Here is a 21,538-nt window from a genome sequence, read left to right on the forward strand (position 1 = left end):
CTCCTGAGATGGCGATCGTACCTGGAAGAGGCATGCCAGGCACTGTTCTAAGTGCGCTCCGTGTGTTAATGTATTTCAGTCCAAACAACCTATGAGGTAGGTGCTGTTATTATCACCTTTTACAGAGATACTGGAGTCACTTGCTGGCAGCTCCAGGCTCTGGTCCCTCTTCCTAACCACCCCTCATTCTGTCACATCTAGAACTCTGTGCTTTTGCATATGCTGTGTCCTTACCTTGGAGTTAAAATGCCGTCTTTTTCTGAAAAAAATCTTTCCTGGCTTCCCCAGACAGATAGAGGTGCTCCTTTTTCCATTTCTACCGGATCCCCTGCCCACCCCCTGCATTAAGCCCAAATCACACTTGTGCTGTAGTTATGTGAGCATGGTTGTCTTTGCAGTGATGGGCCTCATCTTTTTCTCTTTCAATCCTTCAAACCTAGAACAGTGCCTCTTAATATATATTTGAATGAATGCATTTGTAGTAGTATTTGCTACTCGAGGGTTTTCTCTGTGAAGTTGAATAAACACCTTATATACAAAAGTCATGGTCCTGGGACATCTGAAAGGAGCGTTGGAGTATTGCTATTTTCCCCTAAGTCAAAGCCCACGGGTAGGGTTTTTTTTTTTTTATTATTTTTTGCTGTACGCGGGCCTCTCACTGTTGTGGCCTCTCCCGTTGCGGAGCACAGGCTCTGGACGCACAGGCTCAGTGGCCATGGCTCACGGGCCCAGCTGCTCCGCGGCATGTGGGATCCTCCTGGACCGGGGCACGAACCCACGTCCCCTGCATCGGCAGGCAGACTCTCAACTACTGCGCCACCAGGGAAGGGAAGCCCCCACGGGTAGGGTTTTAAGTACACAAACGAATTCAAAGAGAGCAGAGCAGTGGCTGGGAGGGACGGGGGTCTGGGGTGGAGGTAGGAAGGATGGGCTGGATGAGGCGCAAAAGGGAACTTTGGTGGTGGAAATAGGTTGATTGGCACAGCGGTTACACAGCTGCACACATTTGTCAAAACTCATTGAACTGTACCCTTAAAATATGTGTATTTTATTATTGAAAAACCTTACCTCAAAGTTGACTTAAAAATATAAGAAAGCAAGAGGAAAAATCTTTTGGATTTATTGTTTGGTTAGGAAAGATGAGTTAATGATTGATGGCCTTTGGTTGCAGCACTGTTCAATATCTAATTTGGGAGGTTGTAGGTTTTTTCTTTTCTTCATACCTTGCCTAAATGGAAAATCAACCCTCATTGAGTTACTGCAGCCAGAAGAAAAAGCAGAAGTAATGAGCAGATTGACAGCTGACTCCCCATGGGGCTTAATTTTAGTACCAATGCCTTTAGGAATTCTTTGCAGCTTCAGTTTGAGGCTTAACTCGTGCAATGAATCATCGATATTGAGGGTAGGGAGGGAGGTTGAAGCGATGAACACTCTCTGCTCAAAGAAAATAATCTCATGAATGCCTTTTGAATAGGCTTATTTGAAGCGATAGCTATAAAACCCACCAGGTTTTTAATGTGCCATCCTTTTTTCAAATGTTTAATATAGAATATTCTCCAGGTAACCTGAAGAACTCTTAAGAAATAAGGAAATCCAAAAGGGGATATATGTATACATATAGCTGATTCACTTTGCTGTACAGCAGGAACTAACACAACATTGTAAAGGAACTATACTCCAATAAAAATTAATAAAAAAAGAAATATATATATATAAATGTCTTTTTATGTGTGAAAGTAGGTGAGTCTTAACAATTAGGTGGTTTTAAAAAAATTGAGCCAAGACTTTCCTGCCCTTCCAGCCTTAAGATGCCTCAAATTAACGAAGCTCTCATTGTAAATCGTCCACGTTCTTTGGCACTTTGAAGGAATGCTCCACATGTTTGGGAAATGTACCCAATGTCCCTTCTTGGCAAAGGTGAACCATCAGAAGATGCTCCTGTATAGGGCTGAGATTCACCTGGCCGAATCTAAATTTGTTGAGCTACTGAATGACTATGCAGATGAACACAAGAATTGTATCCAAAATTCAGACCCTCAGGAGGCATTATCATGCTGTCTTTGTGACATTCCATCAGATGAAGGCTTGTCTTCAATCTGGTGCTGTCACAATGACTTCTAGAATCATTGCTTATTTGGTTGGAGCAGTGGATCCGTATGTTTAAGTGTGAAGAAAGTTTGGAACCCTATCTGTGTGTTCTCACTAATGGTACTTGCTGCTGGTGAGACAAGCAAATGTTTGTCATTGTTAATGTTCTTTGCTCAACTCTCTTTCCTCCTGTTGACTGGGAATAGTCATTCAAAACGACAATGCATCTGTAAGACATTATATTCCCTTAATGTCTTCCCAAATAACTATGAAAATATTTTGCATTCTGTAGCTTGACAGAAAACTCAGTTAAGATAACTCATGTTAGAGCAATAAGATGATTTGAGGATGGGTATCTCTGGAGTAATATACTGAATTTCTGGGATTAAGGACAGAGATGATGAGAAATGATGTAGATCTGAGGTCAGTAAATGATGTCCTATTGGCCAGATCCCATCTGTGGCCTGTTTCTGTAAAGACAGTTTTATTGGAACATAGCCTCTGCTGCTCCTTGACATATGACCTGACTGCTTTCACACTTTGGTGGCAGAGTTGAGTATTTGCGGAAGAGCCTGCATGACCCAAAAAGCCTAAAAGATTTATCATCTGCCCCTTTACAGAGGAAGGCTGTGGGTCCCTGAAGTAGATGAAATATAATAGGAAAACATTAAAAAACAAATTGCCTTAAGGTTTCAGTGGTTGGAATTTGTGGTTGGGTAAGAAATAGGAGTGGGGATGCACATGTGCGGTTCATATTATGAAAATGCAAATATTTACATAGGAAGTTTGTCAGGGGCCTTCAGAGGTTCTCTGTCTCCTGCACATGAAGAGCAGGGGCAAAGGGGACCCTCCACAGAGAGAGACCTCTGCTCCCTAGGGCACTTGCCTACTCGGACAGCCCCTCAGTCCTTAACTCACAATCTTGGCCCTCAAACATCCTCCCCAGTGATGATTTAATGTGCTTCCCTGGCATTGGGCTGTCTTTAGATATCACAAGGTATCGCTGCCTTGCGATACCATCTTCAACTCCTGCATCTCTTGAGACTTGTGAGCTCAGAGCCACCTTGCTGTCTGGGATGATGCTGACATGGGTCAGGTGGAATGCTTAATCAATAAAGGAAATTTCAGTGTCCTTCCCTCTGACTCTCCTTGCTCTCCAGTGTCTCTGAAGTGGGCCAGCTTAGACTCCTTGGGTTCCAATATCCTTTCTGGCTCTAACAGGCAATTATAGTTTTTTGCTTAGTGGTTCTGTCTAAGCCCTATGCATGAATCGATTGAATTCATATGATCACTTGAAGAAGAGTCTCCCTGTCAGTGCTTTGTCTACACTTCCCCTCGCCTTTGCTTCTCTTTCCACAGACCAGCTTGCAAAGTCAGGGTCCTTGAGGGCAGAGACTCTTGTTGCCATGGTGACCCCAGTGCCTTGAGTAATGCTTGGCACTTGGTGGATTCCCAGTAGATATTTGTCTACCTCCTACTATATATTTTATCTTAGTAGATGTCCAGCCGTTGGGAAGACTTAGGATTTTTGTTTGTTTTCCATTCCTTTACTTTACTTATGTGCCTGGCTTGTCAGTTCCTTCAGCTCTACTCAGAATTCTAGGAGTTGGGGTAATTGATCTTTTCCCCTTTGCGGTGCCCGTCTGTCTGATGGCATCTTTTATCATCTCCTCTCTCCAGGGAGTCTGGGGATCCCCTGACAGTCCTTTATATCTCTTCTCTACCTTTGTGACCATCTGCAACTTTTCTCTTTGCCGTCATTGGGTGATCAGAGCAAGTGAAGGTGAAGCTGTGTGTCTGATTGATTCCAGCATTAACCTTGGCCTCTCTATGAGCCAGACAGTTATGCAGGCTTCGGCTCAAGGGACAGTTGGAACCACCTTCACGTAGTAGCAAGTTTGGATAATGGGAGTATCTTGCTTGAGCTGAGAGGGTTATTGATTAAACATAAATACTTATTCCTTTGATAGTTGCTGCAAATCGAGGTTGTGGGCTGTTTCTTTTAGGGTGTTAGCTCTCTTTAGACTCATTCATTAAACCTAAGGCCTAAAAAAAAAAACAAAAAAAAAAACTAAGGCCTAAAGGAAGAAACTTCTAATATGTAAGATGCTTCCCATTTATTTTAGATGCCCACTGTCTCACGTAAACCTGCATGAGATCATGGACAGTTAATATGTATAAATGATCTGTCAGATGTAATGACTATAGAACAAACAGCCTGACAGCTCTGTCATGTTGTTGAAAACCCAGGAGTGTGGTTAGCAGTTACTTAGGTCATAGAACTATTGTTACTAGAAGGGACTCTAGGGGATCATCTAGTCCAGTGTTCTTGGAGGTGAGGACACTGCAACTCATGGAGAGGTGATTTGCCTAAGGTAACCCAACTACTTATAGGCAGAATTAGAGCTAAAATCCTTACCTCCTGGTTCCTAATAGTAATGATTATCTGATAGATATTAAAACGAGCAAACCAACAAAAACCAGTGGTTTTTATCAGTCATGGCAATAATGAAATTTGGCTTTAATTCCTAAAAATGTCTTGGTTCCAATATACTTTGATTTTAAATATTCATCACCAAGCTGTGATTAGGTCAAATGCATTCATCTTTTCCCTACCTTGACTTAATTGAAATGCTCCTATGTAAGTACATCTCTGGAAACTGTGGTTCGGTTTCAGCTGCTTGGTTAGTTGCATTTTTGCAGCGAAAATATTGGCACGTGCAGAGGTATGGCCCCTACTCTGTGGGCAGGTCCATCGGGCTCGTGGTTGTCCCATTGGGCAGTGCTGGCAAGGCTAGCCCTTTGTGTGGCAAGTCCCCAGGCTGACCATGGTGTTCTGGTCTGCTCCTCTTTGCCCATTTAACCAATGACCTCTCTCTCTACCCTGCCTGCGTCTGCTACTGGGGCCAGTCGGCCTCCAACACCGTCACCGTCCTTTGCCCCGTCCCCCTTGGTCACCCAAGACTTTTAAGTAACCATTCTCACTTTCCAGAATTTTTGCATCTTCAAATACACAAACCATGATGCTCATAGGAGAAAACAGGGCAACTATTAAAGCTTGGCCCATAGAATTCTCACTTGAGATTTGTCAGAGTCCTGGAATCCACTGCCTTCTCCATGAAAACAGAGTGTAGTTATACCAATTGGACTTTACACGTAGTAGGCAACTGTGTCCTGAAAGGGTTGCTCTCTGCTACCAGAGGACCAAAAGTCAGCCACACATCTTGTCATTGCCAGCCATTCCTATTCTTGCCATTAATCGGAGAGTTTGTCAAGATCCAATATAATTAAATGGTCTTGCCAGCTGAAATGCCACATTAAATGGAATTGTAATTAATTTCTTCAATCTCAATTCAAATATTTACATTTTCTTGAAAAATTAAGTAAATGACCTGCGTCAGAAAGACATGCTATTTTAAGAGAATAAGAAGAGCAGTATAGTGACTAGTTTAGTCTTTGACTTAGAGATTTTTCTCAACACAACCATTGAATTTAAGATCCTTGTGTAGACCATGAAATGGAGTAATTCAAGGTCAGCCACATGTAATTAATATCAACTCATGTCACAAGTGGGGAGAGGCTTCATAGTTGATGTCACAGACGTGGTTCTAAATCAGAACGTATGAAGAGTCTATACTATAAACAGAGTAAAACTACCTGCATTATAGTCGGCGGGTTTCATATTCGAGAATTTCATATCCAAGGATACAGAGGGCCAGCTGTCCTAGGCCATTTTTTTTTTTTTTTTTTTTTTTTTTTTTTTTTTGCGGTACGCGGGCCTCCCACTGCTGTGGCCTCTCCCGTTGCGGAGCACAGGCTCCAGACGCGCAGGCTCAGCGGCCATGGCTTATGGGCCCAGCCACTCCGCGGCATGTGGGATCTTCCCCGACCGGGGCACGAACCCGTGTCCCCTATATCGGCAGGTGGACTCTCAACCACTGCGCCACCAGGGAAGCCCCTCCTAGGCCATCTTAAATAAGGGGCTTGAGCGTCCTTCGATTTTGGTATTCGAGAGGGGAACCTGGAACCAATCCCCCGCAGATACCAAGGGACGACTGGATATATTTCATCAGCTTTTCTGTCCTCATGTGCCCAGACTTCTAAAAGCAACTGGAACTATAAAAATTCAGCGTTGGAGACCTTTGCTTTTTTACCACCCACTAAATTCATGGGAGCACTTTATCACACCCACAGCTTTAATAAAAGTGCTTAAAAGTATACAGTTTTTAAAAAGGAAGAAATTTTATTTTATGAAAATATATCGATGTTGTAAAGCAACAAATGTCCATTGCCCCTAAACAACAATTACAATATACACACCCCTCTCTGGTTTTGGCATTTTCCCTCCAAGTCACACCTTCCTCCATTTATACAAATCTTAGTTTTTTAAACTATTTTAAAACCAGGATATGCATTAGTATTGAGTTCAGTGATGATTCAAGGCCTTTAATTTGTATATTGTACAACTGACATTATTTATGAAACTACTGTTTTTTTATTTTAAAGTAATTTTTAATTAAGGTAATATATATTGTCTTTCTTTTTTTTGGGGGGGCGTGCTGTGAAGCACGCGGGGATCTTAGTTCCCCTACAAGGGATTGAACCCGTGCCCCCTGCAGTGGAAGCTTGGAGCCCTAACCTCTGAACCACCAGGGAATTCCTGAAACTACTGTTTTTTGAAGATACGTTTGAACATAAATTCTAGATCATAAGCCACAGTTAGTTTGAGAATGTCCTCCCTTAGCTGCTATTCCTCTTTTTGTAGTCTGTTTCTTTTTTCTTAATTTTTACTTTAGGTTCTTTCAAACTAAACTGTTAAAAATCGTTCCAATATATTTCAGTTTACACCTGTTCTTATGCGTTCTACCAAAATACTCTTTTCTTTTGAATTTGAGTACTTACTTTGAGCATCATGTCTTGCTCCTGTAAGGAAACTAACTCCAAAGACAGGTCTCTAAAGCAGTTGCCAGTGTGTGCTTGTGTATCCTGTGTATGACTAGGAACTCCGAGTTTCTTTTTTAGCTTACGTGGACCTTGTTTCTTCTGTAGTTGACTCATATCTTTTGAGTTCATGATGAAAGGGAGAAAGAAGATTCATCATTACCTTTGGTCCAGAGCCTCATAAATTTTCTTCTTTTTTTCTTTTTTTTTTGCGGTACGCAGGCCTCTCACTGTTGCGGCCTCTCCAGTTGCGGAGCACAGGCTCCGGACGCGCAGTCTCAGCGGCCATGGCTCACGGGCCCAGCCGCTCCGCGGCATGTGGGATCTTCCCGGACCGGGGCACGAACCCGCGTCCCCTGCATCGGCAGGCGGACTCTCAACCACTGCGCCACCAGGGAAGCCCAAATTTTCTTCTCATTACCTAAATAGTCATCATCATTACTAATTATGCTACAGGAAATAAACTGGAATTCAGTATGGGCAGAATCAGTGTATAAATCAGAGAGCTGCCCTGCTGTCAAAATGACTTGAGTGGCTGAGCACAGAAGATAGGAACTGTTTTTCCCTTCTGCCTTTGTGTTCAGCCTGTGTTGTAAGTCCTACACTTACTTGGATAGAGTTGAAAATTGAGTTGTATAATCTAATTTTAAGGGAACTCAACACCAATTAAGTGAACATTACTTGGAACATAAATTCATGAATAAAATTGCATGTTGGTTTTGTTGAAAAATGATGGTGTGGCAGGTCTCTGGGCAGTGCCAAGAGGAGTGCTCGCCTTTCTCCGCCCAAGCTGTTGCACAGGGCTGTACTTTGAGAGCCAGGAAGTGCCTCTGGGTAGACCACACCCGGCACGGCACTGTGTGGAGTCCAAGTCAGAAGGAAGGAGGGATTAGCACCAGGGCTCCCTGAGCCCTTCACTACCTGGCAGTGCCTGAACACACTTGACCTTCAGCCACAAACTCCATCACCCCTCGTTAGCCAGTGAGGAAGCAGGCTCTAGAAGCTTTGGACTTGTTCCAGTGGCACCGCTGGTGGTGACAAAACAGAGATTTGACCCAAGATTCTTTGAAGCCAAAGCCCCTATTCTTCCCACTCTGCTGAGCTGTTTTCCACAACTTTCTATGGAAGCAAGGTAACTAATGTGGAAGTAGAGAAGGGTAAGAAAGGAACTGGTGGTCACTGTTTCTATATTGGTGTCACAAAGTATTTTTTTGTTCCCAGCTCTCTTTACATAGAAGGTGGTTGCCCTGAGTGCCATTGTTAAGGACAGCTTTCTCCAAATTCATAAAATGGCAGGAATCTGTGCTTTTTTTTTTGTACCCCTCCCCAATGTTTTTTTAATTGACGTATAGTTGATTTACAATGTTGTGTTAGTTTCAGGTGTACATCAAAGTGATTCAGATATATATACATATATATATATTTTTTCTTTTGCAGATTCTTTTCCATTATACTTTATTACAAGGTTTTGAGTCTAGTTCCCTGTGCTATATAGTAGTTCCTTGTTTATTTTAGTAGTAGTACTATATAGTAGTTTGTGTCTGCTAATCCCAAACTCCTAATTTATCCCTCCCCATCTCTTTCCCCTTTGATAACCATAAGTTTGTTTTCTATGTCTGTGAGTCTGTTTCGGTTTTGTAAATAAGTTCATTTGTATCATTTTTTTAGATTCCACATGTAAGTGATATCATATTTTATTTGTCTTAATCTGTATGAGTTACTTCACTTAGTATGATAATCTCTAGGTCCATCCATGTTGCTGCAAATAGCATTATTTCATTCTTTTTTATGGCTGAGTAATATCCCACTGTATATATATACCACATCTTTTTTTTTTTAAATTTTATTTATTTATTTATTTTTGGCTGTGTTGGGTTTTCATTGCTGCATGCGGGCTTTCTCCAGTTGCTGCGAGCCGGGGCTACTCTTCGTGGTGGTGTGCGGGCTTCTCAATGCGGTGGCTTCTCTTGTTGCGGAGCACAGGTTCTAGGTGCGCGGGCTTCAGTAGTTGTGGCTCGTGGGCTCTAGAGCGCAGGCTCAGTAGTCGTGGTGCACGGGCTCAGTTGCTCTGTGGCATGTGGGATCTTCCTGGACCAGGGCTCGAACCTGTGTCCCCTGCATTGGCAGGCGGATTCTTAACCACTGGGCCACCAGGGAAGTCCCATATACCACGTCTTCTTTATCCATTCTCCTGTCAACGGGCATTTAGGTTGCTTTCATGTCTTGGCTATTGTATACCCCTCCCCAATTTTGTCATTTCTGCCACTGTAGTTTGTTATGATCAATCTCTGCCCCCCACCCTCCATTTAACATTCACATCTTCCTATGATTTATAATATTATGGCCTGCTGTCTGTCAGTGGGCTTTAACAGTGAGGATAGATAAGAGCATTGGTCAAGATTCACCAGCAAACCCTGTGTTCGGTTTTTATTTTCTAAGAAAAAATAAATTCAGTACCTTGGGTATAAAATTAGAAGAATTCCACCCTCATTGCTGACACTTTGGGGATTTCTGTTTCCGTTCCACATTCCCCACCTCAGTGTCCGTACACTTTTTCCTTTCTGAGCTTCAAACACTACCTTCTGCTGGGACCTGTGGCTAGCAGACACCGTATTGAACAGCACAGACCAGACCATCTGGCTGTGAGCGCCCTAACTTGCTTGCTCTGCCCCTCTTTTCTCAAATTTCTCTACTCTGAAAAGAAAAAGAACTGTTGCTTGATGCTCTTCCCTCTAAGCTATGATCCTATCGCCTGACATCACTCCGCATCACAGGGAACTCCAGCATCCCGTCAGTCTCCATCATACCCCTGGTCCCCTGCTGAAGTCACACCTCCAAAATGCTAGTGACCTCCTGGTCGCCCCACCTCAAGGTCTGTTCTCAGTGCCCACCGCTCATAGCCCTTTGCTGCCTGGAACTCTTTCATCTGGGGTATGTGCTGGGAGGGGTTCCTGGGTTTCTGCTTATGTCTGCCCCTATTCTTCCTTTTAGCCAGGCTTAAGGATAAGTGCTCCCTAAGGGTCTCTCTCTGCTCTGCCTGCTCTGCAATATCAGATCCATATATTCATCTTTCTTTTGACTCTTTTTTTTTTTTTTTTTTTTTGCGGTACGTGGGCCTCTCATTGTTGCGGCCTCTCCCGTTGTGGAGCACAGGCTCCGGACGCGCAGGCTCAGCGGCCATGGCTCACGGGCCCAGCCGCTCTGCGGCATGTGGGATCTTCCCGGACCGGGTCACGAACCTGTGTCCCCTGCATAGACAGGCGGACTCTCAACCACTGCGCCACTAGGGAAGCCCCTCTTTTGACTCTTTAACATCTTCCTGGATAACTGATTTCTTTTATCTTCCTAACCCCTCAAATGGAATACGGCCCGAACAGAACTCATCATCTTTTTCTTTGCCATCCCTATTTCTCTTAATAATACCAGCCTCCCCTCAAGACTTGACCTTGGACTTCTTCCCCCTTACAGCCTCATTGTCACATGTGGCCAGATCCCACTTGACCGCTGTAGGACCTGTCAGCACTTTTCAGCTCTTCATTCTCATCACCACTATTGACTTCAGCTACTCATTATCTCTCGTCTACTATTATAATAGCTTCCCAGCAGGTCTTTCCAGTCTATCCTGAATATAGCTACCTAATGAATCATTCTCATATTTTTAACCTCTCTGATGTTTTCCCATTGCTCACTAGAAAGCCCCACATCCTTGGCACTCGAGGCTGTCCACGGTCTGTGGTCTGTGGTCTGTGGCCCGTGCCTGGGTCTGATCACCTCTCCCCTTCCTGTGGGCCCTGCTCTCCCTGGCTGGGCCTGTGGGAGGGTGCTTGCCAGTTCTGTGAGAATTCTGTTTCTTTAAAAGGCATCTGTATCAAAGACCTAAACTTACAAGCTAAAACTGTAAAACTCTTAGAGATGGCATCTATAAGTTACTCTTGCATTAGAAAAAATCTTCTAGCCAGTGTCACAGCTAGAGTATAAAAATAATTCTGTATTTGCTCACCCCTTTTACTTTGCTTGTGCTGATTTCTGAACTTGAAAATAACCTGTCCCTGATTTTACATGTCTGAATCCTCTCCCTAATCCAGATTCTTCACTGAGCCGTCCTTTATTCCTCCAGCTCCCGTAAGGCATGCATCACTGTATTTCTGTTATAACTATTTACTCGCATAACTATTTAAGTACCTCCAGTCTGGGAGTTTCTTATGAGTGGTGACAAGGTCTTTGTTACAAGGGAAAAAAATAAATATCATAATGCTTGACACATGGTAAATATTCAATGAGAATTTGAATGAATAAATGAATAGAAGAGAAAATATATTCACTAGTTCATTCTTGCCTAACTTTAAATTGCTTAAGAGTAGTATCTGGGTCTGATTCATCTTACTATCCTACCATGGCTAGCTTTGTGCATAACAGATACTCAGTAGATATTTCTTTTTTATTTTTATTTCCTTTTTCAGCTTTATTGAGGTATAATTGGCATATTAAATTGTAAGACATTTAAAGTTGACATCGCAGTAATCTGAAATATGTCTACATTGTGAAAGCGTTTCCAACTTCTCACATATTTATCTTTTTTTTTTTTTTTTTTTGGTGAGAACATTTAAGTTCTACGGTTAGCAAATTTCAATTATTCCATAACTATTTCTTGAATTAATGGATAGATGAGTAGTTGATTATATTAATAATATGAGCTTTCTGAATGCTATGTTACTATATTTTTACTTTCAGTAACTTAAGTGCTCTTACTACAGCTAAAATATTTTAAAATGTTTCTCTTTTGATTGTCAACATTAATTTTTATCAGTGATTATTTTTGACTTTAAACTTTTTCTGCATGTTTAATTTTTATTTTTACAAATCGTAATCATTGGGGAGGGGGTGTATTCTTAATTTCACACAGGAAATTGGAAAGAAAAAGAAGGTTCACTTTTTAAGAAAAATGTGAACGAGGTTTTCTGTGTTATTAGCTCCTGCTTCTGGGTGTAGGTGGGGTTCTAGGACTGACAATTATTTCTACAATAGTGGTTGAATAGTTCTTTCCAGAGTCATCATGGCTCCACCCAGAGACACATAATTTGGATGCTTTCAATAGGAAGCAGAGTTGGGCAGCCTTTATTAGAACACTTGGCGGGGAAGGGGGGGGAATGGGGCGGGGGGAGGTCCTTAAACTCCAATTAAGTTGAACTAAGTTATTCTGCCTCCTGTCAATATCAGAAGGCTAACATTCCTCCTTCTTCTCCTTCTCCTTCTCCTTTTTTTTTTTTTTGGTGAGGCTGCCTTACCAGTCTTCTCTGACCATAATGCTCGATTATGATCAGTGAATTAACAGTATTTGCTTTTGGTCATGTTAATTGATGCAAGCCCAAATAATAATGAAATTAAAAGAACTGACTGAAATGTAGTAGTGATCCTGTGTATTTTTGTGACCCCTACTGCATAAAGGTTCACTGTTGTTGTTATTTGGGGGTTATTTTGTTTTTGTCTCTTTTTAAAACCAACAGACGAGAATTACCTTGGTTCAGGTGATTTGGTGGAAAAGATAACAGATTTGGTGGCATCATTTTAATTACCTGTGAGAGAGGAACGGTCCTAACCCATATCAAGTGAGCGAGCTAGTTACATGAAATACCTGGATTTGTAAAGTTGCCCGTATCTGGCAATGAATAGTTACAGGAAGATAAGTAGAGTCAGAAAAAGAAGGTCAGAGGATCTAAGGAAAGAAATTTACTTTTAGGAAATGCTACAAACTTATTGGAAACGAGAGAATTTCTGCAGTGTATTTAGAAGAACAGTCCAGAAGAACAATAAAGCAGAAAGAGCAGACTCCCTCTGTATACCCCATAGACATGTTTATTTCTTCAGAAATAAGCAAGATATTCGCGGAGACAACTCATTACTGTCCACTGGACATTACGGGAATCCTACAGCCTCACAAGTGGGAAACTTTACCCTTTTGACCTGGTGTCAAGACTTTTGAGCAGTCGTATAAATCCATCTCAACTTGTTTGAAGTAATTAAGTTGGTTGGCATTTTTTGTCTCCTTCAGAAATGAACACGCCCGAGTATGCTAGATGCCTGTGAACTCCCCGATCCCCCGGCGGCTTTGGAGAGACTGCAAGAAAGAAGGTGGCGGAGTGGTGGACTCTGAGAACAAGCTCCTCCCCCTCGGCCTTGGCCTTCCTGCCCACAGTCCACCATGGAGACGCTCTCCCAAGAGTCTTTGCTGGAATGTCAGATCTGCTTCAATTACTACAGCCCCCGGCGAAGGCCCAAGTTGCTGGACTGCAAACACACGTGCTGCTCGGTGTGCCTTCAGCAGATGAGGACGAGCCAGAAGGACGTGAGGTGCCCCTGGTGCCGGGGCATCACCAAGCTGCCCCCGGGCTTCTCCGTGTCCCAGCTCCCGGACGACCCCGAGGTCCTTGCCGTCATCGCCATCCCGCACGCCTCCGAGCACACCCCAGTCTTCATCAAACTTCCGAGCAATGGGTGCTACATGCTGCCCCTGCCCATCTCCAAGGAGCGAGCGCTGCTGCCCGGAGACATGGGCTGCCGTCTGCTGCCCGGGAGCCAGCAGAAGTCTGTCACCGTGGTGACCATCCCGGCAGAGCAGCAGCCTCTGCAGGGCGGGGCTCCGCCCGAGGCGGTGGAGGAGGAGCCAGACAGGCGGGGCGTGGTGAAAAGCTCCACCTGGTCTGGGGTGTGCACTGTGATCTTGGTGGCCTGCGTCCTGGTCTTCCTTCTCGGCATCGTGCTCCACAACATGTCCTGCATTTCTAAGCGCTTCACTGTGATATCCTGTGGCTGAAGAGGGCTGCGGGGAAGTCTCTTGTGGGTGCCAACTAGCGGTTGAGCAGGTGTTGGTGATGGATCGCGGTGAGGAGATGGGGGGCCACGCTGATCATTGGGTGCCGAGTGCTGGCCTCTGGGCCGCCACTTGATTAACCCAAGACAGACACGAAGGGCAGAATGTGAGGTGTCAGCAAGATACCAGGCAGAGCGCTCTGATTATTGGTGGCAACAGCTTCCAAGACGATCGCATGCATCCTCATAATCATGTATTAAATGGACTGTAATTTATGATTTCTCAAAATCATGTTGCCAGGTAGACCTATTCTACTTAGATGTTAAACTGTGGAAGTGCATACAATGTGATCTTCTCTAAATGTGGTAGATTAATACAAGTAGAATTAAATCTGAAAATCCATGTAAAAATTCAGTGATGACATGCAGTGCTGGTTTCTTTCCTTTTTTAAAAAATGAAACCCAGTCTTCATTTAGTTGCTAAGGCCTTTTATACTTTTTGAATGGCACCCAAATTAAAATAAGTTAAGTGGACAGTTGTTTTTTCAGGAAGATATTTGAACAAGTGTTTCCAGTGTGTTGTGTTTTGTCACGTACCTCCATTTTTCTTCCCTTGTAATTAGAGCTCGCTATGTGTTTATTAAACTGAAAGCCCAACAGGGGAGCAATAAACTGAGTCATAATGAGAAATGCCTAATCCCACAGGAAACCTACATGCCAATTTTTCTCAAGCCATCTCACAAAATAAGAATTTTAAATGTAAATATTGTGTATTTGTGTGTGTGTGGGGGGGTGGGTGTGGGTGTCATTTGATTTACCTCAGGTTTTGAATCTTTTCAGAAGAATCCCGGGAGTAAGACTTTGTGGGCATGAATGAGTCCGGGGTCTGAAATGATGGCCACCTCAAGGGCACCGGTACCCACCCAGCGAGGTGTCACAGACACGTCACTTCCAAACTTGCTCCTCTTCTATGTATTCAAGTCCTGTATTCTGTAAGGCACTAAGGGAGAGTAACAGAAGATTCTGTCTTTGCTCCCAGTTTTGATGTATTGTAACAGCCATGAGTGATGGTAAACAATAACAAACTTGGACTGGCATTTTAAGACAGTCCATGATTATTTTTTGAAAGAGATTGTTCCATGAGAGTTAAATCATTTTGAATTCCAGTTTCCTCTTGTTGGTATAAGTGAGACTATCTCTTGTATTTCAAAATGTGTTTTCATTGAGAAGAATGGCAAGGTGAACTAGCAACTCACATTCCCAGTTTAAGTGGACCAATTCTTCATAAATTCTCAGATGTTCTTAAATGTGTAATGGCCTACAGATGCTCATGAAGAAAGATCTGCTGGTCTTAAATGATAAATTTCTATCCCTGAATGTGTGCGTTCAGACATAGCTGTGAGCTTTACAGTTCTCTTCTAGCTTCTCTTACGGAATTCATGAAGCAAGTGGTATGTGCCAAGGTCCCCACTCATAAATATGTCTGTTTATGTTCCATTGAATCCCTGAAAATAGGGGACAGAAAAATAAGCAGTAACTGGCTCCAAAAAGTAAGGCTAGAAAAAGCCCTTAAGACTGAGATAATTTAATTTACTTATATGCTAACTGTTACCTTCAAGCAGCACAAAATATGCACATTAAAGTGATGGAATTAATGAGATAAAATGACAATATAATGAACAGAATCCCAAGCTAACCCTGTTCATTGACATGAGGATTTGATATAAAAATATGAACATGGGTTTTTCAAATCTTTCCAATTTGTCATTAGACCTTTAGGAAATGTATTTGAAAGCTCAAACTAGAAATTAGGTTAAAATGCCATTTCATTGTGTAAGCTATTGGGCATTATACAACAAATAATCTAGGATTTATTTGGTATTAATAATTTAGGTATCACATTAGCTGAATGCTATCCTCTATTATGTAACCTAATATACTGTTGGGTTAGTTTCAATTTCTCAAACTCTCCCAGGCTGCCTTGATGCATGTCTGACCTAATTTCTATTCCTCCTGGGAAAAAAACCCCACAGAAATGTTACATTAAGAATTCTACATTTCAAATGGACTTTACCCTTGCAATATTAAGTCATGCCATTTTCAAATTAATTTTGTGAATGATGTCTATGTATGTTTATGTCCGGTATGAAATGACCAGCCCTGGAGTGTAGTGTGTGATAGAATTCTACATGGTCTGTAGGTTATATATAGACACTAACATATGTGATGATACAGTGCCCTGTGTTTCTTAGTGCAAAGCTGTAGATTACAAATGTCCATGTACCTTTTACTTAAAAACAACCCTGTGCTAGAGCTGCAATTAAGCAGTGCAGAATTAATCGGCTCTATGATAGATTCTTGACGTTACAATTTAAGGTACAATAACAACCCAAATCAGAATTTTTCGTGTGAGTCTTACTGATGTAAGAACAATTGTTTATGTGGATTCTGCCTGCAGTTATTTATTTGTGTACCTGCTTATCAGGGTGTGCAATCCTGTGCGTGCACGCGTGTGTGCGTGCACATGTCTACATGATGTCTCAGCCTGCCAGATAGGATTTTTATAGGCTTAATGATGTTTAATGTTATTTGGCATCCCATTGCTCTGGCCTCTTTGGCATTTGCCCACGACACTAACAACTCATCTACCCCATGTGACTCAAGTCCAGTGACACAGTCAGCCAGAATTCACAGTTGCACGTCAATGAAAAAACTCACAAATGAAAGCACAGAAAGCTGAAAGCAACCTCTGGTGGCTTCATTTTGTAGATGAGTCTGCTGGGGTCCCCAGAGGTGCGAGCCCGTTTGTCATTCTGCAGCAAAAGGGGACCAGAACTTTGTACTGCCGTTTCCTCTTGCTGCTTCCTAGACCTGTCAATCTCTCTGTTGGTCTATGATCCTTTTCAGGGAGGATCAATACCCTTTACTAACTCAACTATTAAGTTTTTTGTCTTTGTAGATTTATATATTCACTTTAGTTAGCATCTACCTCTCCGGGAAATGAAAGGAGTGTTGATTTAGGGATGAGTATAGACAGTTAAAGAGAACCATGTGATTTGAATTTTTTTAATTGCAAAACATTGGTTCCCCCCTCCCACTTGAGCTATAAAGGACAGTGAGTGTTGTGTAAATAGTAAACTATAAGAAGCATGAATTTTCATCTTTATTAATGATCTTGACATAAGCAAGAGAATGCTGAATATGCTAAGTAGAGCCAAGTACGCTATCAAAAAGCATTGTCTTTGGAACATTTTTGTATAATGACCTGGGGCATAAGTTGTGAAAAGGAAAATGGGTTCTCATTTCCAGTCATACTTTATGATCAGAAAGCTATAAGGCATTTCCTTTAGGAATATAATTCAGTTTAATCTTGCACATGACTTGAGTGGGTCCCTTGAAGGTTAAAACCATGTGCTGGTGCAACCTTGGGATCTTCTAGATTGACGCTGTTCTATAGAACTTTCTGTGATGATGGAAATGTTATATAACTTATGCTGTCCAATACAGTAGCCACATTGGGTGTTGGGCAACTGAAATGGGATTAGTCTGAGTGAGGAACTGGATTTTGTATTTTATTTAATTTAAAGTTATTTAAATAGATGCCACTCACATGTGGCTGGTGGCCATTATATTGGACAGTGCACTTCTGGAGGGTTGTGCAATGGAATCTAGCATCAAAATATTAATGGAGTAAGCAGAGTAAGGCGAAGAAGACAGTTTTTGGTTTAGTAACATGCAGTTGGCTTAAAAAATATATGATCTCAAGTATGACAGTAAAAATGCATCAATTGCTCTTCAGGGTTATTACTTAGATACTCTGGGCCAAGGAATAATCAGTGAAGCTTAAAGAGTGCTCGATAAAGCCCCCTTTTCTGGGATCATTAGCTGCATGTGAATCTATTGTCCAAAAATAGTAGTTAGACAGTAGCTCTAAAACGTTTGACTTGCATGACCTGTACTGTGAAATTGTGTTTAGGGTCTTGTGACCAAAAAGTAAATGTTACAGAAAAAAAAAAAAAGCCTAATGAAATCCCTCTTTCAGGGTCTTACCCAAACGCCATCATTACATTAGTAAGGTATGAAATAAAAGAGCAAGCATGTTTTGCAGTGTTCACGGGGAGTGTTTTTGTTTGCCCTTGAAGTCTGCCAGCTCGTCATCATATTTGAGATGGGCATAGGTGGGCATCATTTTTCAGATGCCAGACAAAAACATAGGTACAATTTTTAGAGTGAGATTTGACATTGTTTTCGTCCTGTTTGGTTTTTTTAGTTATCACTGAAAGAATCGAAGATTTGAAGCCTTGCACAAAGACACCTTGTTTTACATTAAAAAAAAATTGCCCATGGAATTTAAAGCCTTGAAGGTTATTAAAGTTACTAAAATTGCTTTTAAGTGAATAAAGGGAAGTAGAAAATTCAAATTGAGATATATTTTCATAGAAAGATCAGACTCTTCCTGATAGTACAGTATTTATTCCAGTCTAGATTTGGTTTTATAGAGTTCTCATAGTTTTATTTGAAAAGCTATGCTGTGTCTAAATTGGTTAGTCTGCTTTTCATTGTCCAAAAATACTGTAAACCAAATGCATTTGCTTCAATTTAACAGAATTGGGTTGATTTTTTTTTTTTTTTATAGAGAACTCATCAATGGGCAGGACTCTTTAGTTCATCCTTGAAAATGATTAAAAATTTTTTTGCCCAATGATAGTTTTTCTTTAGACTTATGAGGAAATTAGAGGTCCAAAGGTTATTGGGATGAGAGGAGTGATATGCCAATGGTTTGAATTACTATCTTCTCTAAGAAAAATGATGCTGCCAACTGGTCAGCATTTTCACACAAGTGTCATCAGTCAGTCAATCTGTCATCCTTGACCTAGAAGGAGAAGCTGTTCCTTACCATTTCCACCATTCTCAGTAAAACATTGCCCACAAAGTAATCCTTACTGAAAGAGAAACTCCAAAGAATGAGTGAAGATAATTCAGCAACTGTTTTGAAAGTGGTAGTCTATTTCAAAAGTGATGACAAGTTGCTGAAGTTTGTTAAACATGAAAGTCTTCTAAAAAAATAAGTGGAAATTCAAGCCATTGATTTTCCTGACACAATTGATTCACTGTATATAGATATAAATATATATGTAGACACACGATTTAGCTATAACTGAAGCTACAAAGATCAAGTAAAATGTTTTCCAATGTGGGTTATATAATGGTGAATTTAGATGTTAATTTCTCAACAAGTGTTATAGGCTGCACCCGTTTTGTCAAACCCAGCTATCTTTGGGAGTGTCTATATAACTAAGCTCTTGAGACTTTTCAAATATATGAAGAGGTGGGTTCTACCATATACATTTTGTTGGAAAGCCATTGATCATTAAAGAATATTAGTGGGTGGGGCATTTAATCTCTGTCTTCCAAATGACTTACGTTTGGGCTCTGCTCAAGTTGGCGAGGGCAGAGCACCACTATTGAACTCTTGCAATATGGCTCTGAGTTTTCTGCACAAGTTTCCTTGCACAGTCGGGCCAATTATTTTTTTTCAGGGTTCACTGCCTGGGGTACCCCACTATGTACAATCTCACTTATGATGTAGTGGTGCTTGAAAACACTCATCTCATTACCTGGACTTTATTCTTGTAGTCTCTGGTTTTTGATACTATTCATATTAGGATCTTTTTAGAGACACTCAGTAATATTTGGGGCAAAGAACTGAGGGGTCTTTTGAAGTCTGCAACAGCATGGATTTTCTTTGTTTTAATGGGGGATGTTCTCTTATGGCTGCCCCATTCTTCTAGAACACTGCTCTAAATTCATCTCCATGGGATGTAGGGCTAGTAGCCCGTGTGAAAGTCTTCTGTGGTCTCCCTGGGGTACGTTAATTGGATTATTCTAACAACAGTTTTCCAAAGGGAAGCTCAGTTTTTAATTTGACATTTGCTTTTTGAGAATCCAGAGGTAGACGGTTGGATGTGATGGTTGTGAAGGAGCATGGGCTGTAAGAAGGAGGAAATAGATGAGGCAGATGCCCCTCAAAGGGGAACAAGTTGAGATATTTAGGTCATCCCTGTTTAAAAAGTGGGAGGACACAATTGTTGGTGTCTTACCCTGTGCTTCAGAAAATTCCTGGTTGGATTTTCCTGGCTGAGAGAAAACCCAGCTCTTAGGTAGACACTGTATGGTAGAGGTGGAGATGTGGCATTTGGTATATAGCAACAGATAGGAAGATATCCCCAGAGAGTGAGAAAACACTTGCATAAAGGGAGGGAAATCTGTAATGAGATGATAACTCCTGAACAAAGTAGACAGAAGATGAAGGTCAATCGTGGCAGAAACCAGCTGAAGAAAGAAACCCAGGACAACTGGGACTAACTTAGCCAAGCACGATTTGTCGTTCCAGTATGGCCCGCGAAATTCAATTCAGGATGTTTAAACTGAAGACAAACTGGGAATATGATCAGCTGATGAGAGGGTCCAAGGAGGCCCTACTGGGCGTCAGCACACAAGACAATTTCAGAACCTGCTCTGCAGTTGGTTGCTGAGTCATTGCAGACAAACTCTAAATGACATCCTCCCAACCATGGAATGCAGTGCCCGTGCCTGTGGATGTATTCTGACCTGAGTAGGTTAAGACTATTGGGAAGACTCATTCAGAATATTTCAGTTCCTATCCAGGTTGTGGTCATTTACTATATTGTTTATTCCACCACGTGTTCCTGTTTCGCTCCCTTGGCAGATGCAGGTGGGGAGGCTGGTTTCAGCTTGGGGTGGTTACAAACTCCCAACATACGCCCTGCAGCTGCTGCACAGGGTCCCTGCCATTCGGATGGCTCCACTGGTGGGTTCCCTGGCCCTCCTGATAACTAGTACTCCGGTCAAATGGCTAGATTAATGCTGCTCAGAGGCTGTTAACTTAAGTCCTTGACATGTTTCATTTACAATTATGTGGATTATTTATTTTAGAATCTTTTCTTTTAAAGGGCCAAATAGCCCTACAGATAAATGAGCTGCTGGACTGTGTAGAAAATAGCGTCCAAATGTTGCCAAATATCGACTTCGTTAGGGGGATATCAAGCTGCTGTTTATAAATCGGAATGTCTTAAAAAGCATCCTTGCTTGCTCTTTCTGTTGTAGGTGGTGTTTTGGAAGTCTTGAGTTTTTCCAATGAACCCGATTTTAATATATGGTATTTTTGTATGCCAATCTGGTGTCTTGTCCTTTGTATATGTGGTAATGTTGATTTTATGACTACTGTTAAAACACATTTGCTATGATTAAAATTCATAAAACGATTTCAAATAGACTTGTGTTGGTTTTTCCCCCCCCCCCACCTCATGAAGAGAAAAAAATTGGCTGGGATTTTCATCATCAGAGACTCTAAGAATTTTAATAGACTTGGGTCATAAAGCTGCTTCTGAGCCAAGGGTTTAAGTGGAGTCGACCTTCAAGTGGCTCCTCTGAGAAGCCAAAGAACGCATTTGTAATGGGTAAGTCCAAGTGTGCTTTTGCAATTTGGGTTTTTGTGGCTTCTGGTGGCCCCAACTTTAACCTTTACCATTTAGAAATGATGCTGTGTGGACCATCTCTAAGTACCTTAGAGGAAATTAGAGGTCCAAAGGTTATTGGGATGAGAGGAGTGATATGCCAATGGTTTGAATTACTATCTTCTCTTAGAAAAATGATGCTGCCAACTAGTCAGCATTTTCAC

General features: G+C 41.8%; 1 protein-coding gene across 9 annotated transcripts in view; it reads left to right on the forward strand.

Moving 5' to 3' along the window:
- Positions 1–21,129, forward strand: part of RNF152 (ring finger protein 152) — an 81,780-nt gene extending 60,651 nt beyond the window's left edge. For 6 of the 9 annotated variants that reach the window (XM_049698018.1, XM_033424982.2, XM_049698020.1 and 3 more), the window contains one exon: positions 13,079–21,129. In XM_049698018.1, the coding sequence (XP_049553975.1) occupies positions 13,229–13,840 (612 nt within the window). In that variant the 5' untranslated portion in view covers positions 13,079–13,228 and the 3' untranslated portion in view covers positions 13,841–21,129. Of the gene's footprint in view, positions 1–7,741; positions 8,187–13,078 lie in introns of those variants that run through there. The other 3 variants (XM_033424983.2, XM_033424977.2, XR_007471699.1) reach the window with 3 other exon arrangements.
- Positions 21,130–21,538: the final 409 nt, after the last annotated feature.

This window comes from Orcinus orca, chromosome 15 (genome assembly GCF_937001465.1).
Source record: "Orcinus orca chromosome 15, mOrcOrc1.1, whole genome shotgun sequence".
In the NCBI taxonomy this organism is placed as follows: Eukaryota; Metazoa; Chordata; class Mammalia; order Artiodactyla; family Delphinidae; genus Orcinus; species Orcinus orca.